The 22,230-nt window shown below is 40.1% G+C and overlaps 1 protein-coding gene across 8 annotated transcripts in view; it reads left to right on the top strand.

Annotated features, from left to right (window-relative positions):
- The window catches only part of VPS13D (vacuolar protein sorting 13 homolog D), a 296,584-nt gene that overhangs the window by 143,038 nt on the left and 131,316 nt on the right, over window positions 1-22,230 (top strand). For 7 of the 8 annotated variants that reach the window (XR_004441096.1, XR_004441097.1, XM_033228300.1 and 4 more), the window contains 8 exons: window positions 4,697-4,820; window positions 5,678-5,913; window positions 10,124-10,232; window positions 14,808-14,971; window positions 15,868-15,976; window positions 18,822-19,001; window positions 21,047-21,160; window positions 21,972-22,121. Coding sequence is in view for 6 of the 8 variants with exons in the window: in XM_033228300.1 (XP_033084191.1) it covers window positions 4,697-4,820; window positions 5,678-5,913; window positions 10,124-10,232; window positions 14,808-14,971; window positions 15,868-15,976; window positions 18,822-19,001; window positions 21,047-21,160; window positions 21,972-22,121 (1,186 nt within the window). In the remaining 2 variants the exon portion in view is untranslated. The remainder of the gene's footprint in view (window positions 1-4,696; window positions 4,821-5,677; window positions 5,914-10,123; window positions 10,233-14,807; window positions 14,972-15,867; window positions 15,977-18,821; window positions 19,002-21,046; window positions 21,161-21,971; window positions 22,122-22,230) is intronic. The other variant, XM_033228304.1, reaches the window with a different exon arrangement.

The raw sequence follows: 22,230 nt of genomic DNA, 5'->3' as shown, positions 1-22,230 counted from the left end.
AAAAAAAAAGTATTTACAAATATTTTAAATTGTAGTAAAACAGACATCACATAAAATTTACTCTTTTAACCATTTTTAAGTATTCAGTTAACTGGTATAAGTACATTTACATTATTATGGAAACAATCCCCCAAACTTTTTTCATCTTGTGAAACTGAAACTCTGTACCCGTTAAACAGCTCCTCATTCCCATGCCCCTCAGCCCCTGACCACCATGTTCTACTCTGTGTCTGTAAATTTGACTGCTCTAGGTACCTCATGTAAGTTTAATCATACGGTATTTGTCTTTTTGTGACTGGCTTATTTCACTTAGCATAATGTTGTCAATGTTCATATTTTTGTTTCTTCACCTATTAATGCACACTGGAGTTGCTTCCACCTGTTGGCTCTCATGAACTGCTACGAGCATAGGTGTATCAGTATCAGTTCCAGACCCTGCTTTCAGTTATTTTGGGTGTAGATCCAGATGTGGAATAGTTGGATCACATAATCATTCTGGTTTTAATTTGTTGAGGCGCCACCATGGTTTTCCGGAGTCGTTGCACCATTTTACTTTCCTGCCACCGGTGCGCAGGGTTCCACTTTCTCCACAGCCTCACCAACACTTGTTTTCTTTGGTTTTTGACACAAGCCTTAAGTGATAGTCCCGCCTCTGTATAATGGGTGTGAGTTTAAATTCGTATTTCCTTAATGATTAGTGATATTGAGCATCTTTTCATGTGCTTTTTGGCCATTTGTATTTCTTCACTGGAAAAAATATCTATTCAATTCCTTTGCCAATTTTTGAGTTAGGTTGTTTTCGAATTGTAGGAATTCCTGTTCTAAGCATTTTATAGTTTCAGCTCTTACTTCTAGGTCTTTGATTAATTTGGGGTTAATGTTTGTGTATGGCGTAAGGTGAGGGTCCAGCTTCTTCATTTTTTTGGCATGTGGATATTTGGTTTTCTCAGCACCATTTATTGAAAAGACTCTCCTTTCCCATTAAATGATCTTGGTACTGTTGTTGAAAATCATTTGACCCTACATGTGGAAGTTTATTTCTGGGTTCTCTATTCTATTGGTCTATATGTCTTTATGCCATTACCACCCTGTTTTGATTATAGTTGCTTTGTATTAAATTTTGGAATAAGGAAATGTGAGACCTCCAACTTTGTTGTTCTTTTTCAAGGTTGTTTTCTCTATTCAGAGTTGCTTAGATCCATATGAATTTCAAGGTGGATTTTTCTGTTTCTGCAAAAAATGCTATTGGGATGTTGATAGGGATTGCATGAAGTCCATAGGGTTTTGTAGGATCGACATCTTAAAAATTATGTTTTCCAGTCCCTGACCATGGGAAGTCTTTTCAATTGTGTCTTTAATTTCTTTCATCAGGCCGGGCACAGTGGCTCACACCTGTAATCCCAGCACTTTGGGAGGCCTGGGAGGGCGGATCACAAGGTCAGGAGTTCCAGACTAGCCTGACCAACATGGTGAAACCCCGTCTCTACTGAAAATACAAAAATTAGCCAGGTGTGGTGGTGTGCACATGTAATCCCAGCTACTCAGGAGGCTGAGGCAGGAGAATCACTTGAACCCAGGAGGCAGAGGTTGCAGTGATCTGAGATTGTGCCATTGCACTCCAGCCTGGATGACAGAGTGAGACTCCGTCTCAAAAAAAAAAAAAAAAAAAAATTTCTTTCATCAAATGCTTTTGAAGTTAAAGAATCTGAAATCAGTGCTATTTGAACATGTTTAGAGGCAAAATTTAATCTTTTATACTTTATGGTCGGCTCTTTATTGAGAACACTATTACAAAGGAACAGAAATACGATAATTTAACGATAGATGTTCCAAAATAGTTCTTCAAAATAGTGGTTTTGTTTTTGTTTTTGTTTTTGTTGGAAATAGAGTCTTGCTCTATTGCCCAGGCTTGAGTGCAGTGGTGCAATCATAGTTCACTGTGACTTTGAACATCTAGGCTCAAGTGACCCTCCTGCCTCTTGAGTAGCTGGGACTACAGGCATGTACCACCATGCCTGGCTAATTAAAAAAAAAGAAAAAGAGAAAAAAATGTAGAGACAGGGTCTCACTATGTTTCCCAGGCTGGTCTGGAAGTTGGGGTCTCAAGTGATCCTCCTGCTCTGGCCTCCCAAAGTGCTGGGATTACAAGTGTGAGCCACCATACCTGGCCCCAAAATAGGACTTATATTTGACTTTTTAAATGTATTATCTGATTCAATAGTGAGCCCTTCTTAATTATATTTTGCCCTGGCCTTTTTTAGTGTGAATTGGATCTGGATATAGTGGTTTTTAGGCTATGTTTTTAGGAGCTATTGGGTTTTAAGGAGGTGACTCTAGTGCCCAAGGGGGTCTACTGGGTAGGGCTCTACACTCACATCCCTACCTCAACCAGCACTTTTGTCTGTTAGCATAATGTGCTCCCCGTAAGATTTTATTTGGGTGAAGGAGTGGGGAGGGAAAAGGGATTCTATAGCTAAAACCACCATTGTTTTTTATATTCCCTGGGTAGAGGCAGGGAACATCTGTTGTATGAGAATTGGAAGCCAGTTTGGAGGAGGAGGGTGATTTGTGTAATTTTTGTTAATCCTTTTAAAATGGTTTTAACGTCCAGTTGTAAGAGCAGTCCTAAACTACTGCCAACAGACATATGCCATCTATTTAATTTACTTTCTTCACTTTTTCGTTTGGAAACAATTTAAACTATAGGAAAGTTACAAGAGTAGTAAATGAATATCCCTATATCTTTTACCTGGATTTACCAATTTTCAGCATGTTGCTACCTGTTACTTCTCTCTTCACATACATGAACACAGATTTTCCTTTCTGAACTATTAGAAAGTAAATTAAAGTCATCATGATACTTAAGCCATAAAAACTTCACTCATCACCTAAAAATAGGGACATTTTTCTAATTAAATATAATACTGTTATCCCATACTGATGAAATTTAACCTTGATATGTTTTCTAATAAATAGTTTTCATAGACTGAATGAATGACTAAAATGTCCTTCATAGCAACTCCCTTCCCATTGATCTAGGATCCAGTCAAGGATCATTTATTTTACTTGGCTCGTGTATTCTCTTGTCTCCTTTAATCTAGAGTAGTCTCGCTTTGCCCATTTTGTCTTTAGTGACATTGACATTTTTGAAGACTCCAAGCTAGTTTCTTGTGGAATGTCCTATTTTCTGCATTTGGGCAGTGATTTCCTGTCTGTAGATTTGGGTCAAGTATTTCTGATAACTATACTACCTGTGTGATGCTGTGTGTTTCCCACTGTGTCACAGTAGGATGCCTGTGATGTCTGTTGGTCTCATTATTGGTGGTGGTAAGTTGTTCATCACCTGGTTAAGGTGGTGTCCGGCAGGCCTCTTTTTTGTGAAGTTTCCTTTGTTCTTTGTAAATAAGAATAATCCCATTGAGAGAATAATTTAAGACTAAGTGAATATTCTGTTTCCCAAAAACCTTTCATTTAATGGTTTAATGGTTCTTGAATCACTTATTACATTGGTGGTTGCAATGCAGATTATTGAAAAACTAATTATTGCCTGTAATCCCAGCACTTTGGAAGGCCGAGGCGGGCAAGTCACGAGGTCAGGAGATCGAGACCATCCTGGCTAACACGGTGAAACCCAGTCTCTATTAAAAATACAAAAAAAAAAAAAAAAAAAACTGGGCGTGGTGACGGGCACCTGTAGTCCCAGCTACTCCAGAGGCTGAGGCAGAGAATGGCACGAACCCAGGAGGCGGAGCTTGCATTGAGCCGAGATCGCGCCACTGCACTCCAGCCTGGGTGACAGAGCGAGACTTCATCTCAAAAAAAAAAAAAACAAAAAAAAAAAACAAAAAACAAAAAACGAATTTAATTGAGGTGAGGTCTCACCATGTTGCCCAGGCTGGTCTCAAATTCCTGGGCTAAAGTGATCCTCCCACCTTGGCATCCCAAAGTGCTGGGATTACAGATGTGAGCCACCATGGCCAGCCAGAAATGCTGATTTTTAATTCTCTAATTTCGTCTACATTTATTCACTGATAATTTTCTGTTAAGGTAAACTTTTCATTTCCTTCAGCGATTTATCTATGTATAAATGTATGTATATATACACACACACACATACATAATATACATTACATCCATCCATCCATCCTCTTCTTTACAGCAGAATATCAGTGTATAAATGTTGAAGAAATGGGAGAATTAGAAAATCACCATTTTGGCCAGGCGCGGTGGCTCAAGCCTGTAATCCCAGCACTTTGGGAGGCCGAGACGGGCGGATCATGAGGTCAGGAGATCGAGACCATCCTGGCTAACACGGTGAAACCCCGTCTCTACTAAAAATACAAAAAAACTAGCCGGGCGAGGTGGCGGGCGCCTGTAGTCCCAGCTACTTGGGAGGTTGAGGCAGGAGAATGGCGTGAACCCGGGAGGTGGAGCTTGCAGTGAGCTGAGATCTGGCCACTGCACTCCAGCCTGGGTGACAGAGCGAGAGTCCGTCTCAAAAAAAAAAAAAAAATCACCATTTTGTAATCAATTTCTACTTTTTTCAGATGATGAAAGAACACACAGTGGGCTGTAAGTTCAGCGATATTTGACTGAGGCCCAAACAGTGTTGTGATTGTCAGAAATATGAGAAGTAAGTGGATTGCATCTTGTCTCCTACATTTTATGTAGCCTCTTTTGTGTCCTTGTCCTGCAGGGATACCTTGGGAAAATGCTTCTTCCTACGAGTGGAAATTACTCTCCGAGGAGCTACATATAGGATCTCATTTAGTGACACAGATCAGTTACCTCCTCCTTTCCGAATTGACAACTTTTCTAAGGTATCAAGTGGAGTTGAGAGCCAGTTTGACTGTTTCATGTGTGGGAGGGTGGAGTGTGTGCTACCCTTCACACAATGGTACAATACCTTTTCAAGTTGGGTTTCATGGAAGCTCTGTGGATAGGTTCTTTATATCTGGACAATCCTAGAAATCCTTACCATTAAGAGGTGTTTTCTGCTGATTATTTTGATTGCTGGGCAGCCTTGTCCGGGCAGAAGTAATCTTTTAGCTCCCAGATTTATTTATATTGACTAGAGTGGTTGGTTGACACTGTGCCCTCTGTAGCCATCCCATTCAAACAGAGAAAGTCATTGGCTTGTCCAATGACAATGGGAATGGGCAACTCTGCTGTTGGACTTAGTTACAGTGAGCGTTTTCATAAATTTTTCAAGAAAGTCAATGTGGAAATCATTTGATTCTATTTTAATTATGCTTTTGAATAATAATAGGTCTTATATATGATGATCTGTAGCCAAATTCCAAAATTCTTATTTTTTTCTGTATTCAAAATGTATCATAGGGGGTTTGGGCTAGAAAGATGCCATTGGAGGGCTAGAATTGCTCCCCCTAGATATTTGACTTGGCAAAGCTTTTAAAGCCCTTCATTCCATAGAGAGAGAGAGAGAGTGTGTGTGTGTGTGTGTGTAGCACATGTCCTTTAATTGGTGAGTATTTTGGAATGTGTGAGATGATTAGAAACATTTGAAAGGTGAGATGAGGAATTTCACTGGGGCTTATTCCCTGTGTAAGATTCATTTAGGAAGGATTTGGAACTTAAACCTAGGAAGCACTGACTCACTTTTCAGTAACCACACTCTGAATGAAAGTCCTCTTTGTCCTCTCTGCCATCACTCTAGGTCCCGGTTGTCTTTACTCAGCATGGCGTAGCTGAACCCAGGCTCCGGACTGAAGTGAAGCCCATGACTTCATTGGATTATGCCTGGGACGAACCCACCCTGCCACCTTTTATCACTCTGACTGTTAAAGGGGCAGGGTCCTCTGAGATCAACTGCAATATGAATGATTTCCAGGATAATCGGCAGCTTTATTATGAAAATTTCATTTACATTGCTGCTACATATACGTTTTCTGGGTAATTCTTGATTAAATTACTGTTCTTATAAAGCAGAAGGTTCTAATTATTAACAGGTTTTAAATGTTAAGCAGTTTCTTAGGAGACCAAAGTACAAAGGAAGATTATTTCATTCTTTACCAAATCCTAGGCTCAGTGTCTCTCTTAAGAGGTCATGTAATTTAAACTCTTGTCTTTTGGCTAGATTAAAATTTATCCAAAGAGTCAAGACCCTTCCTGTGTTAAAGATCTCTCCCAAGAATTCATTCTAGTATTTAAATTTTCTTTTTGCTATTTATTAGTCTGTTTTGCCTGTTTCCGCTTTTGAAACTGACTAACCTTCATCACAATTATTCAAGTTATCATTCTCACTCTCCTCCCCCACCCCATTGAGAATACTGATTAAGCAGACACCTAAGTGTCTGTCTTAATATTCACCTAAAGCCAAATACAGTAGCTTAATTTCGCAGAAATTCCATTGCCTTCACTGTTGTTTGACTAGTTGTGTTTAGAAAAGTCAGGTGAAGAATATTGAGCTTATTTTAATTCTTCGGTTAGATTGCCATGCAGGGATTCAAAACACTGAGCTTTCAAAAAGTAGTCATTCTACCAACATGTAAATATAGCCTATTGTTTCTGTGCTGAAATAGCAGGGCCAATTTTAAAGTGCATCTGTGAAGAAATGGAAAATAGCTTAATCTTTAACATTACAAATATAAATCACCTGATGAATAGGGCGTTTAAAGTCACATTCCTTTCCAAAATGTTCAGAACATTTTTGCATATGAATAAGATTTTTATACATGCCTGGGGCCCAGAAAATAATCTCTAGGTTTTTGCATTATCTCTCTCATCTGCTTAGAGTCCAGATTTTGCTAGTAATAATTGAATTTGCAGAGAAGGACCATTCTTTCTTTGTCTGTTGACGTTCCCTTTGGTAATGATGGTGCTAGGATGTTTATCTTGTTGTAATTGAGTCAGTATGGTTGTTTGTTGTTAATTTGTTTTTAAAGATTATGGCACTTAACAGTGGGACATGCTTAAGGTTTAATGCCTGAAAAACCAAATCTAAATCTGGTTGTTAGTCATGTTTTTCTCCTTATGTTCTATGAATTCCAGTAGTTACTAAGCTCTTTAACTGAAGAATCCTAGTGGAGGATTATGGGCTTAATGGGTTGAACCGATATGGAACAGATAAAAAGAGAAGCTCCTGGAATCTTGGTGTGCAGAATCTAACAGCAGAATTAGAATAATCTTGCTGTGCTAAGAGGTTGGGCCATCTCTTGGAGTATATTAGATACTAATTCTTTGCATTCTTGGAAGGAATAAATGATGAGGAAGAATTTTTTTTAATTTTGTTTTTGAGGTGACTCACATAACGTAAAAGAAACTATTTTCAAGTGAACAGTTCAGTGGCATTTGGTACATTCATAATGTTGCGCCATCACCACCTCTACCTAGTTCAGAACATTTTTATCACCCCAAAAAGAACCCAGAATCTATTGAGCAGTCACTCCCCATTCCTCCCTGTCTCCAGCCTCGGGAAACCACCCATCTGCTTTCGGTCTCTATGGGTTGACCTATTCTGGACATTCACAGAAATGGACTCATAGGAGGGACCTATTTTGTCTGGATTCTTTCACTTAACATAATGTTTCTGAGGTTTATGCACATTGTAGCATGTGGCAATGCTTCATTCTTTTTTTTTTTTTTGAGACTGAGTTTCACTCTTGTTGCCCAGGCTGGAGTGCAGTGGTGTGATCTCCACTCACTGTAACCTCTGCCTCCCGGGTTCAAGCGATTCTCCTGCCTCAGCCTCCTGAGTAGCTGGGATTACAGGTGCATGCCACCACGCCTGGCTAATTTTGTGTATTTTTAGGAGAGATGGAATTTCACCATGTTGGTCAGACTGGTCTCAAACTCCTGATCTCGTGATTCACCCACCTCGGCCTCCCAAAGTACTGGGATTACAGGCATGAGCCACCGCGCCGGGCCGTTCTTTTTATGAAAAGTACTCCGTACTTTTTGTGGCTGCATACTATGCTGTTTTATGTGTACACTACATTGTGTTTATCCAGTTATTCGTTGATGGACATGTAGTTGTTTCTGCGTTTTGGCTATTGTAAACAGTGTTGCTGTGAATGTGCCTGAACATACATTTATTTGAGTACTTGTTTTCAATTCTTTTGCTTTATACAGAAGAGTGGAATTGCTGGATTCTATTATAATTCTATGTTTAACTTTTTGAGGAACCGCCATACTGTTTTCCACAGTGGCTAAACCATTGTACATTCCTACTAACAATGTACAGAGGTTCCGGTTTCTCCACATCCTCACCAACATGTGTTGGTTTTAGTTTTTGTTTTTGTTTTTGTTTTTATTTTTGCGACAGGGTCTCTGTCACCCAGGCTGGAGTGCAGTGGCACAATCTTGGCCTGCTGCATCCTCGACCTCCTGGGATCAAACGGTCCTCCTGCTTCAGCCTGTCTCATAGCTGGGACTCCAGGTATGCACCACCATGTCCAGCTAATTGAAAAAAAACATTTTTTTTGATAGAGACAGGGCCTCACTATTTTGCCCAGGCTGGTCTCAAACTCCTGGGCCCAAGCTCTCCACCTGCCACAGCCTCCCAAAGTACTAGGATTACAGGTGTGAGTCACTGTGCCAGGCCTAGTTTTGTTTTGTTTTGTTTTGAATGATATCCATCCTACTGGGTATGAAGTGGTATCTTATTGTGGCTTTTGATTTGCATCCTTAATAACTAATGATGTTATATGTCTTTTCATGTGCTTATTAGTCATTTGTGTGTATTCTTTGGAGAAAGTGTATTCAAATACTTTCCATATTTCAAATGGAATTAGAGTGACACTAAAGAATTCTAAGCTTTATAGAATGTTCATACCTCTGCCTCCTGAGTAACTGGGAGTGTAGTGGTGCAGTTTTTCAGCTCATTGCAACCTCTGCCTACCGGGTTCAAGCAATTCTTATAGCTCTGCCTCCTGAGTAACTGGGATTACAGGGGCCTGCCACCATGCCTGGCTAATTTTTGTATTTTTACTAGAGACAGGATTTTGCCATGTTGGTCAGGCTGGTCTCGAACTCCTGGCCTCGAGAGATCCACCTTCCTTGGCCTCCCAAAGTGCTGGGATTACAGGCTCCTGCCACTGTGCCTGGCCGAAATTTTTGCCTTTTTATTGTTGAATTGTCAGAGTTCTTCACATCTATCAGTCTCTTATCAGATGTATGATTTGCAATTTTTTTTCTCCCATTATTTTTGAGTTGTCTTTTTACTTTTAGATTGAAGTTTCTCATTTTGATCACATATAATTTATCTGCTTTGGGGGAAACAAAGATTACTTGTGCTTTTGGTGTCATGAAGACTAGTTTTTAATGCTGAATTCATTTCCCTTTTTTTTTGCTAATAGGGGTTAATAGAAAGAGGAGAATAATCTAAATAAAATTTCCAAACATCCTTAAGTGTAGCCAGGCTGCAACATTCCATAAAGCTTAGGATTCTTTAGCGTCAGAGAAACGTAACACGATTGAATTGGAGGGAGTTGATTATGAACATTTTGTTTTCTTTTCATCCTAAAGGGACCTCTGATTTCTTGCCAAGACTTGGTAATGCAATGATGCTGTGGCGCAGTCTCTGCTCACTGCACCCTCTGCCTCCTGGGTTCAAGCAATTCTTATACCTCTGCCTCCTGAGTAACTGGGATTACAGGGGCCCGCCACCATGCCTGGCTAATTTTTGTATTTTTAATGGAGATGGTGATCTGTTTTGCCTGAGCTAGTACTCATCTTTTGCCATGTTGGTCAGGCTGGTCTCGAACTCCTGGCCTCAAGAGATCCACCTGCCTTGGCCTCCCAAAGTGCTGGGATTACAGGCAGGAGCCACCGTGCCTGGCTGAATTTTTTGCCCCCCTTTTTTTTTGGCCTCTAAAGATATATGGTTATACTTTTACATCTGAATTTTAAGTCACTAAAATTATTAAGAGAAGAAAATTGTCAGTGTGTCTTCTGAGAGATGAATCTTGGAACTGTGTAGGGAAAAAAATGCAATCCTGATCTTTGTGTTCTTGTATCAGACTTTTTCTTCTATGCTTTAAAAAATTTTCTTCTTTAATAAAAGTTTTGGGCGTTTGCTTATTAATACTTGAATACATGTGTGAGTATGTGTGTATATCTGTATCTATATTTATATGTAATATATATATTTTTTAAATTCTAGCTTGCAGGAGGGAACAGGCAGGCCTGTGGCTTCCAACAAGGCAATTACCTGTGCAGAGCTCGTCTTGGATGTCTCACCCAAGACACAAAGAGTCATTTTAAAAAAGAAGGTAAGAGAGCTTACAATCCGAGTTTAGAATACAAGGTTTTTAGCATTGGACGGGACTCAGGATCACCCAGTTCAGAGTCCTTATTTCATGATGAGGCCACAGGGACTTGTCGTGTGGAACCCAGGCCTCTTGGCATTTCCAGGTCAGTGTTAGAGTGGATGAGTACCAGCTCAGGAGTAAGATGACTTCTGGAGTGGAATGTGATCCCCAGGTGTGACCAGCAGAACGTGAATGATAAATATACATGGAATTACCAAGGGCTTGGTGACTGTTAAGCAGACAAGAACAAATTTCTAAGTAGCAATAATTGTAATATTTTATATAGCATTTTATAACTTCTAGAACATTTTCAGTTATTTCACTTGATGAGAATGACAGCTAGTAAATAGGAGAGTAGATAATAAAAGAGTTACATTGACATTTAAAATTAGGTAAAAGTGTATGAATTGGCATTAAGAAATGGACCTCTCCTTTTCAATTGGAAACCAAGTGTAGAAAGTTTGACATTTTAGGTTTTGGTTTGATTTGTTTTTGTTTTTTTACTTTTTATTTGGAAACAATCTCAAATTTCCAGAAGGTTGGCAGAAATTTTAGTAAAGTGGGGCTGTGGTTTTGATTTGTCCTCTTACTGGTGATTTTAACTTATTGCAATTGATGAAGAAGGTATGCGATAGCCTTTTCCACTGAGAAGTGAGGCTACTCTTTTTCTTTTTATAATCAGTCAAGATTTTGTGGCTTGGTACTTTGAGACTATGCAAACCTCCTATTTGTCATATTTTCTATTTATGTATGTGTGTGTGTATGTGTCAGTATGGGCTGCTGTTTTATTCAGTGTGTTATCTGTTACTGTGTCAGTATGTGTGTGTGTGGGTATGTATGTATGTATGTATTTATTTATTTGTTTTCGAGAAGGAGTCTTGCTCTGGTTGCCCAGGCTGGAATGCAATGGCATGATCTCAGCTCACTGTAACCTCTGCCTCCTGGGTTCAAGCAATTCTCCTGCCTCAGCCTCCTGAGTAGCTGGAATTACAGGCACCCACCACCACACCTGGCTAATTTTTGTAATTTTAGTAGAGATGGGGTTTTGCCATGTTGACTAGGCTGGTCTCGAACTCCTGACCTCAGGTAATCCACCTGCCCTGGCCTCTGAAAGTGCTGGCATTACAGGCTTGAGCCACCTTGCCCAGCCAGTATTTATTTTGATGCTTAGTTTTTCTTACCTTTGGTCAGTGGAAGCTCCTTTAACCTGTGTCCTTTCAACATGTGCCCTCACTTCCTTACTTTCTGGCACAGCAAGATATTCTGAGTCCATCTTATATTTTTCCCTGTACTATTCCTGGAATTTGCCATTTCTCCAGGGAGCCCTCATCCCTTCCATCAGAGAATGGAATTTAGAAACTTGAGATTCATGAATTAGGTGCACTTGTTGCTGTTGTGGTGTTGTGGTTCCCAGGCTGTCTCAGAAGACAGACCTAGGGTTTTTTAATCTATGTATGCACAAATATACATATGTTTGTTTTATGTACATATTTATATACTGTATATATGTATTTCTATGTCTATATACCAAAAAGTAGCAGTTCACACCAATATTTCCAATTCTAGTCCAGTATGACAAAGTTTATTCTAATTCTTTCCCTTTCCATATTTATACTTCCCTTGTCCAGCACTGAGAATATATTTATTGATTTGATCGGTTCCCTGGATTGTAACTCATCCTCCATCAGCACAGCTGTCCCACGTCCTATATGAACACCTTGGTTTCTTCCTTTGGGCTCTGATATCCATGTACTGGGCAGCCCTGCCCCCTTCCCACCCTGCCCTTTGCAGGAATGCCCTCCTCACCTCCTTCTCTGATGCTCCCATTAAACCCCTCCCCAGCCTCCCACTTCAACCCCTGCTCTGGGTTGCCCCATCACCTAGGTGGATGCCTTCCTTGTTCCACATGTGCTTCAACAGTGCCACACTGGGCCGCCACAACCCCCATCCCCAACACACACACAAGCCCCATGGAGTTCTGCCTTCCACAGCCCCATCTAAAGATTGTAGGACTAAATTATCAGGGAAGGGAGGAAGGGAACTGGAAGGAGGATGGTGCATCTCAGCATCTCAGATTTTCAAGTGGAAATTTTGGTAGTTTCCAAATTATGATGAGCCTGCACAAATGGGCAGGCAGTAGAGGAATCCCAGTATGGAAACTCGATCTCACCTGGGTATCTGTGTGTTGATTCCCAATCTGTAGCATCTACAGGATAACCAAGATGCTTTTCCTGTTGTTTCTGGTGCTGTGGAGAGGTATTTTCTCTTCCTGTGAACACAGACGCAAGCATGTGGGAATTGGAGATGGGAAGCACAGCTCAACTTCATCTCTTTTGGCAGTCAGAGGAGGCAGTATCACATAGCAAAGAGAGCATGATGTGTTTTTAGGTTTGAGTTGTGGCTTTGCCACTTAAAGATATATAGTATCCAGTATTTCCCGTTTCTCTCAGTTTCATTTTTCTACTGACCTCCCAGGTTTGCTGGAAGGATTAGCTAAGATAATGTACATAAAGTGCTCTATAAAGAGATGTAATGGTAATAACACAACAAACATTTATTGAGGCTCTACCCTGTGCCAGGCATGTACTAATACGCACATTACATTTATTACACTTATCACAAAAACCATGAGACAGTTTCTGTCTTTGACAGATCAGGAAACAGAGGCTCTAAGTGATTCAGTAACTTGTCCAGGGTCATTCAGCTTGTAAATTGTGTAGCTGGATCTCAAATCCTAGCATTTTGACTCCAATGTTCATGCTACTTTGTTAGTTTTTACCTTGTAGAATGTAATGAAAAGCTATCTGTCTGGCCAGGGGTAGCATGTAAATGAGTTTGTGGTACCCTGATGTGTCTGTTGCTCTGGAGGAGTTCCTGCCTGGTGGGAGTGTATGTGATCCTGGCAGGTCTAGCTGGAGTATAGGTGTGACTGAAAAGGAACGATACAGATTGTCTTAGAGAGGCAGCATAGAGCAGTTAAGCATGCTGACTCTGGAATCAGGCTGCAGAGATTCAGATGTTGGACCTACCATCTAACTAGTTATGTCACCGTGGGGAAGTTACTTCATCTCACCGAGGCTTAACTTCCTCATCTGTGAGGAGGGATAGTTATAGTACCTATGTCACTGGATTGTTTGTAGCATTAAGTGAGTTTTTTTCTTTTTCTTTTTCTTTTTTTTTTTTTTGAGACAGAGTTTCACTCTTGTCACCCAGGCTGGAGTGCAATGGCGCAATCTCGGCTTACTGCAACCTCTGCCTCCTGGGTTCAAGTAATTCTCCTGCTTCAGTTTCCCAAGTAGCTGGGATTACAGGCGTGCGCCGCCATGCCCAGCTAATTTTTGTATTTTTAGTAGAGACGGGGTTTCACCATGTTGGCCAGGCTCGTCTTGAACTCCGAACCTCAGGTGATGCACCCACCTTGGCCTCCCAAAGTGCTTGGATTACAAGTGTGAGCCACCACGCCCGGCCTAAATGAGTTATTTTATGTAAGTCTTATGAACCAATGTCTAGCACATAGTAAGTTCTTAATAAGTATTATGATTTCCAGTATATAATGGATTATATAGACTTTCATGATTGACCTGGAAGCCCAACTGCTGTTTACAAAATATTTCTAAAGAGAAAATATATTTAGAATTACTAGCAATCTGGCCAGGCACGGTAGCTCATGCCTGTAATCCCAACACTTTGGGAGGCTGAGGCAGGCAGATCACCTGAGGTCAGGCGTTTGAGACCAGCCTGGCCAACATGGTGAAACGCCATCTCTACTAAAAATACAAAAATTAGTCAGAGGTGATGGTGCACGCCTGTAATCCCAGCTACTCGGGAGGCTGAGGCAGGAGAATTCGCTTGAACCCAGGAGGAGAAGTTGTAGTGAGCTGAGATGGCGCCATTTCACTCCAGCCTGGAGAAGAGGAGCGAAACTCCATCTCAAAAAAAAAAAGAGAGAGAGAATTACTAGCTATCAATTAGCATAACCTTTGAATGCAACCAACTTAACACTTACATACAATCAGCTCATGAAAATTGGACATCATCAATATAGTACACTTTCCTTATCAACATTGGGGACGGGGAGGAAGGCCTCTGGTAAATTCTGATTGACAGTCAGATATTGAGCATATAGTATATTCTTTATGTAGTTGCACTCTTCTTTAAGGTAAGGGCACCGGACGGTCACCATCTGAAATGGCAGTGATCATGGCAGTATAGCTAGTGTAGGAGGCTGCCCAGCCATTTGTTTCTAATTTCTAAAAAAGGAAAAAAATTCGGTTATGAAAAGAATACATTTGTTAAAATGCACATTATTTGTAATTTTGGTTGTTTGGTTCAAGAGGTTAGCATATTTTACCCTAAGAACAACAAAGGATAGATAACCATGAAAGTTTGAATTAAGCATTTATATAATGTGGCAAATGTCTAAGTAAACTTCCTATATGAGAACTTATTTAGCCCTAGAGGAAGCTCTTGAAGTGAGGAGCTAGCTGTGGCCGCATATAATAGCTCTTTCTCTTTTTGCTTCTCCCTACTTACCAGGAACCAGGAAAGCGTTCTCAGCTATGGAGGATGACAGGAACAGGAATGCTGGCCCATGAGGGCTCCTCGGTTCCTCACAACCCCAATAAACCCTCAGCTGCCCGCTCCACCGAGGGGTCGGCCATCTTAGATATTGCTGGTCTCGCTGCAGTGACTGACAACAGGTAATTTTCTAGGCAACTTTTGATTCAAGCTCATTGCTTTCAAATTCAGACTTGGAGGAAATCTACACCAAAAACCAAGAGTTCTATAAATGAAGTAAAAATGTATATTTTTTTTCAATGACAGAAGCCTGTCATATTCCCAAATGTGAGTATTGGGCTTTCCCTTTAATTTTTTTTAAGCTATGATGACAATACCCTTGCAGATGTTAAGAAACTTCAACCAATAAAATGGGTATAATGTGAAAAGTGAGTATTTCTTCCACCCAAATTCCAATCCATCCTTATTCTGAGGAAGTAGTTTCTTTTTTACATCTTTCTAATAACTTTGTTAAATCCTTCAAAAGCAGAAATTAATTAAGAGAATAATCAGATGTATTTTTAGGAATAAATCCTTGGATTCAAATTAGCTCTTTAAGTTTGAGTAAGTTACTTTATTTGCCTGTGCCTTAGTTTCTCCATAGAAATCAGTGTGTTTTCAGTTAATACCTTATTTCCAGAAAAACTTTAGTTGACTTGCAAGTTAAAACAGAAAAGAGTTTAGAACTACAATAGAAAAAAGACTGTTGGAAAGATTTTACATATATTTAGCAGCTGTTCCTTCCATGCTGCATGATAAGTTGCCGTTTTGAGAAGGCAAGAAGCCATATTATTGTGTGTTATGAAATCTTTAATGTCTTACTTTGTGTCCTCTCTTCATGTTTTTCCATTTTGCTTTATTCCTCTTTTCTTATCAAGAGATACCTAACTACCCTAGGATTCAAGCTAACTACCCATTCGATTTTAAGGGTGGAGGGTATTAGAAGGGAGAAGAGCAAAACCGTCATCCTCATGTTCCCTTCAGGCGTGAAACAGGTGACTCAGAGGGTTCATGGTTCATTGTACATTCCGTTTTCCAGATACGAGCCGCTGATGCTGAGAAAGCCTGACCGCAGGCGAAGCACAACTCAGACGTGGAGTTTCCGAGAGGGAAAACTGACCTGTGGGTTACATGGGTTGGTCGTCCAGGTCAGTCATTTTTGATCCCCAATTGCAGCAAGCAGTGGTTGAGCCTTCTATGAAACAAAGTCTCTACTGAGTTATACATGATGACTTGTTCAACGGGAAAACGAATTACAGAGCAATACTTAATCTATTCCATTTTAGTTAAAAGGAAGTCAGAGTTTTGTTGTGCATTTGTATATATTTACATGGGAAAAGTTCTTGGAGATGGTATGCAATACATGTGTTAAGAGTGATTGCCCTGGATGATAAGATATTTTTTTCATGACTTACCTGGACTTTTTCTTTGATGACATATATTACCTATGTAATTTTAAAAAGAAAAAAAGTGTAACTAAAAGTCCAGCACTAAGTTAGATAAATTAGATTTAGACCTGTGAAGTTAATGGCATAGCTGCAAGTCCTCTGTAAAGGATTCTGTGGCCTGGTAAACATTCGTCAGGCATCTACGTACTCTTGATTCTGTTCATTTTGGCCTAAATAAGCATTGATTTGCTGTAGCAAATGTCAGAATGAAGATTGCTGGACAGTTTCCTCTGTCGTCTCCTCAGCCAGTCTACCTCATGATAAACTCCCAGCTACTTTCTAAGCAAATATGTGTTTGGCAAATTACCAAGGGTTTGGATTTTCTGCCCTTTCTGGCTTCAGGCTGGGAATGAGAACAGGGGTCTGAGAAGTAGGAAGGTGTCTAGGAGGTTTGGGCATACAGTAGAATAGCACCTGCAATTGTGTGTGCAGTTCTGTCCAGCCTGGGATTTTACGCAAAAGGGAAACAGGAGACTATCAGACCCTTGATAGAGAACTCTGAGTACTTAGATTGTACTCCAGGGCAGTTTGCAAAAATTGTAAGGAGCCTCTGACTGCTTTTGGTGAGATTTATTTTCTTTATCTCTATCGCCCTGAGCTTTTTTCATCAAAGACAAGCTGCTTACTTATATGTAGCACATATCTAGAATGGATTTGTGATTTTCAATTAGCAATACAATTCAAACTTCTAGAGGCAAAGAGGGCTTGTTATAATTGGTGGGTTTCATGTCTGACCCTGACTTCACTTCTAGTTTGTTTCTAAAGCCCATGTAATTCCAGTGCTCTTGGAGCATTTTCTTCCTTAAAATCTCTTTTTGGTGTTTGTTGTTTTGTGAATCTATTTCATCATTTCCCTGCTTGTTAGTGACTGTATAATAACAGTATTCAGCAGAGCAGAATGTGTTTTGGTTAGGGAAGTAAACTTGTTTCAATCTTATTACGCTGAATAAAGTTCATTGAAGACATTAAAACATTTTCTGACACTGCTCTTATTAGGTTGTATATGTTCTTTCTTTCTAAACTTATAATAGCTATAAAAAGCTTTCTTTGTGTTGAAACCTGTACTATAAACCCTGCTCAAAGTTTGCTTTTCATGAGTCAGTATTTAAAAGTTAACAAAGGGGATTTAGACACACTTTGCCATTGTCTTCTCTAGCCTTGTGTTTGCTTTCCCACAGCCATCATCCTGTAGACTCCATTTACTTGGGGCATGTAGCGAGAAGGTGTTTTCCTCCAAAGGCCTTGTTAAAGCAAACTAAATATGGCCTGAGAAGGACTCCGTACTTCTATAATTGAATCCCTGTGGACAAACTGTAACCTAGCGTAATCGGCAGGCAAGATTGAAATCCTAACTTAGGAGTATGTGCCTGTAACAATAGCTGAGCCTTGGCCAGTCACAGCAGCGATACTTCCACTACTCATAGACAGCTGAGTATTCAGACTGTGTTCAAATAAGGCAAACACCAACCTGTAACCAATCCAGCTGTTTACTTCCAGTTTCTGTACATCACTTCCCTTTCTTTGTCTATAAATTTGTTCTGACCACGAGGCATCCCTGGAGTCTCTCTGAATCTGCTGTGATTCTGGAGGCTGCCTGATTTGCAAATTGTTCATTGCTCAATTAAACTCCTTTAAATTTAATTTGGCTGAAGTTTTTCTTCCTCCCTCCCTTCCCCCTACCCTCCCCGCTTCCCTTCCCTTCTTGACGGACTCTTGCTGTGTCGCCCAGGCTGGAGTGCAGTGGCGCAATCTCGGCTCACTGCAACCTCCATCTCCCAGGTTCAAGCGATTCTCCTGCCTCAGCCTCCTGAGTAGCTGGGATTATGCCTGGCTAATTTTTGTATTTTTAGTAGATATAGGGTTTCACCACGTTGACCAGGCTGGTCTCAAACTCCTGACCTCAGGCGATCCGCCCACCTCGGCCTCCCAAAGTGCTGGGATTACAGGCTGAGTCACCTCTCCTGGCTTGAAGTTTTTCTTTTAACAGCCTGAATAACTGGGTATCAGGTGATATTCTCAACTCTGTATTCCATTCTAGAAGAAACACCATCTTTTGAGTATTTGGTTTGGTTGTCCAGCCACAGGCCTGTTTGGGGAGGTTTTCAACTCAAGAATTTTCCTCTTACTGGAAAGCTGAATGATTATAATAATTATTTTCTATTTTCAGATTATTTCAGATTTTTAAGGAAACCCTAGTAGGAATACTCAAAGAAATAGCTAGTTTTGACTACTTTTTTAGAAGTTTATTTTAATGAGAAGAAGTTAGTATTAGTAAAAGGCAAAATTAAACTGATCTACTATGCGTGAAATTATCTCTTATTCATAATTACCCAAATTTATGAGCATAACTTTCAATCTTACTCAAGTAATCCTGCTGTTTTTCATCATCTGCAAAGCTGAACAAATAGTAAAGTCTTTGTTGCACATTGATCATGACCCTCCAGAGGAGAATGTAAATTTAGGAACTTGTTTGAAATGATGTGTTAAATTGTCAAAGTCAGTGCCTCTGTCTTTTCTCACATGTCTCTACTCCAATGTCTTTTAGGCCAAAGGAGGACTTTCTGGTTTGTTTGATGGAGCTGAAGTTGTTCTTGGTCCTGACACTTCCATGGAGCTTTTGGGGCCAGTTCCACCTGAACAACAATTTATTAATCAAAAAATGAGACCTGGTTCTGGAATGTTATCCGTCAGAGTCATCCCAGATGGACCAACTAGAGCACTCCAGGTGATAATTTGTCATAAGAGTGGATGCGAAACTCTGTACTTCTCCCAAATACATATTGAACTTGTTTATGCCAGATATGAGGATATGGTCTCTTCATCTGTAAAACGGGGATAGGATCTACCTCACAAAGTTGTTATAAGAACTAAAGTACAAGAAAAAAATAAGTGGGAAGTATAAGCAAAGTATCAATGAAATGTGTGGTAATCTAAAAAACCATAAGATATAAACAACATAATGTTGACAACAGTGCATATTAATAGTGTCGTGAATCATTAGTAACACAATATCTTAATAACATTAACAAGAAGAAGATAACAACAATCCTTAATCATATAATTAGGATGTTGTGGTAATGAGAGTAGGAATGGAGGGTGTATGGAAAGGATTTGTATTCCCAGATTTGGAGGGTGGGGAGCTTCCTAAGAGAAGTAATACTTAAGCTGAGACCTAGAGGTTAACTGAAAGGAATTAGCTAAATAGAAAGGTACAGGTGGAGGGGCTGTGCCTTCAGTAATGAGTGGGTTCATCAACAGGTATTTACTGAGCAGCTACTTGAGCCAGCATAGGTCTAGGTACTGAACATTTACCAGTGAACAGACAAAACTCCCTGCCTTCTTGGAGCTTACATTCTAGAGGGGGTGGACGATCATTGACCAATAAACATAGGAAGTAAATGACATACTGTTTGGGAAGTTGATTAGTGAAGGCCCACAGGTAGCAGAGTGATCCTCAGCCCAAGTGGCACACAGAATGTGGTAAGAAAGAAGCCTGGAGATAGAAGCAGGGGTCAGATCAGAAAAGGTCAGAGATACATACTAAAGAATTTGTGGTTTTTCTAAGGCAACAAGGAGTCAGGGAATGGCATGATTAGAAAATCGTTTTAAATCACTTCCTCTGGCTGCAAGGTAGAGAACCAGAGTGGGGCAAGACTGGAGATAGAGAAAGACCAGGTAGGAGGCTCTTGCAGTAACGTCAGTGAAAGGTTATGGTGGCCTGAACTGGAAGAAGTGGCAGGGGTCGACATGAGGAGGCTGGAGAGAAATGAATAGAAATGAGAACTTACTTAGGAGTAGAGTCAGGCAGATTCATGACTGAATGTGGGAATGAGGGAGAGGAAGGAGTCAGTAATGACCTCCAAGGTTCTGATTTGGGCAACTTACAGGATGATAATCCAGATCGCTAAGGGATGAACATGGAGCAGACTTGCAGAGGAAGGGAGGAGTTAGGTTTTGAACTTGTTAAGGTAACTGTATGATATCTATGTGAAGATGTCCTTGAGTCATTGTAACTATGGCTCTGAAACCCAGGGGAGAGATCTGTGATGGGGATAAGAGTTTATCAGGTCATAGCGTAATCAGAACAAAGGAAAAAAAAGATGTTGAAATATAACAATGAGCTCTCTGAGATAGTACATCACAATTCACAGTACCACTTTTTTTTAATTTATTTATTTAGCTGTGTCACTCTCTTTCGCCTAAGCTGGAAGGCAGTGGCAAAATCATAGCTCACTAAAGCCTTGAACTCCTGGGCTCAGGTGATCCTCGCACCTCAGCCTCCCAAGTAGCTGGAACTACAAGTGCATGCCACCATGCTTAGCTAATTACTTTTCATTTTCTGTGGAGATAGGGTCTTACTATGTTGCCCAGACTGGTCTTGAACTTCTGGGATCAAGCGATCTTCCCACCTTAGCCTTGCAAGTAGCTTGGACTATAGGTGTGCGCCACTGCGCCCGCTCACAATACCACTTTATAAAGCAATCTTAAGGCAAAAATGAATGCAGTGATCCTGAGGTTTGCGTATTTTGACTTGAGTTATAATTTGAGATCATCTGCAGATATCTAACCCCACTACGTGAGGCTGTCAAGATGTATAGCTTGAGTTTGCCATGCAGACTTAAAACCAAGTTTGCTTCTTTATTACACAGATCTTGCCTTTGGAAACCATTCACTTCCATAAGCATTTTGACCCACACAATTGTCCTGGGTTAGAATAGTTTCAATAAGGAAGAGTGAATCATCTTCATGTGGTGTTTTATTTGACTTCAGATAACAGATTTCTGCCAACGGAAAAGCAACCGTTCATATGAAGTGGATGAACTTCCTGTCACCGAACAAGAGCTGCAGAAATTAAAGAATCCAGATACAGAGCAGGAATTGGAAGTAAGATCTAAATATTGTAAATTTATTTCTTTGCTCATCAGTTTTTTAGAATTTTGCTTGGTGGTAGTTTAGACCTTCCGTTTTCTTTCTATCCTGTATGATTCTAAATATGAATTATGCTTCACAGTGTTTACTGTTTATCAGTGAATGTGTGAATGTGTTATGTAAATGACAACAAAGTTTATGTGGAATCAGAATGTAGCAAGCATTGCTAAACTATTATTACAATAAAGGAAGCTAAACTGTTTGAATTTCAGTAAGATTTAAGACAAACAATTTTTTGTTTTTTGCTTCAGCGATCTCTGACATCTTGCTTTTGTTTTCTGTGTTTGGGATTGGAGAGTGACAAGTTTGAAAAGGAAGATGAGATGAACATGAAAAACTATATTTATTTGATGTTTATTCGGTGATTTTTGAAAAAATCAAATGCCTCTGTGTAAAACGCTGTGTTGGATGTTATGGAAGTGTAGTGGATAACAAATTATGAGCTTTCATGCCAAATAAGGTGAAAGATTCCCAAATAATTAGATTTTTATAATGAAATGCAGAATGTCCTTGGTCCTTTGATAGGAGTATCATCACATACTCTGGAGTTCTCATTGGAGTAAAGGGTATGCCTAGAAAGCAAGGCTTCCAGTGAGATGATGGCATTTGAGCCATCCAGGTAAATAATAGGACTCCCCTAAGTAGTTTTCATCTGCTGAGAGGAAGGGAGTAGAGGAATGTAAAATGCTTTATTTTCTTATACTCTCCGGGATACTAAGAGCTGTGTTTTAAACAATCAGGGTGCCATATTTTGGTTTCCTTTCAGGTGCTTGTGAGGTTAGAAGGTGGAATTGGGTTGTCCTTAATTAATAAAGTCCCAGAAGAACTGGTCTTTGCAAGTCTTACAGGAATCAGTGTGCACTATACACAGCTGGCAACTAGCCACATGCTTGAACTCAGCATACAGGATGTCCAGGTAAGGGGGAAGTTCCAGAGCTGTTAGTCACCTTGTTTTCATGCTGACCACCCAACCAGATCTAATGTTTGATGTTCTAAGAACTTTAATGTCTTGGAGGAAATATCTT

This window comes from Trachypithecus francoisi, unplaced genomic scaffold, assembly GCF_009764315.1.
Source record: "Trachypithecus francoisi isolate TF-2019V2 unplaced genomic scaffold, Tfra_2.0 Lachesis_group12, whole genome shotgun sequence".
NCBI lineage: Eukaryota > Metazoa > Chordata > Mammalia > Primates > Cercopithecidae > Trachypithecus > Trachypithecus francoisi.
Note: the sequence above shows the minus strand (reverse complement) of the source record. Positions and strands in the feature narration are given on the sequence as shown.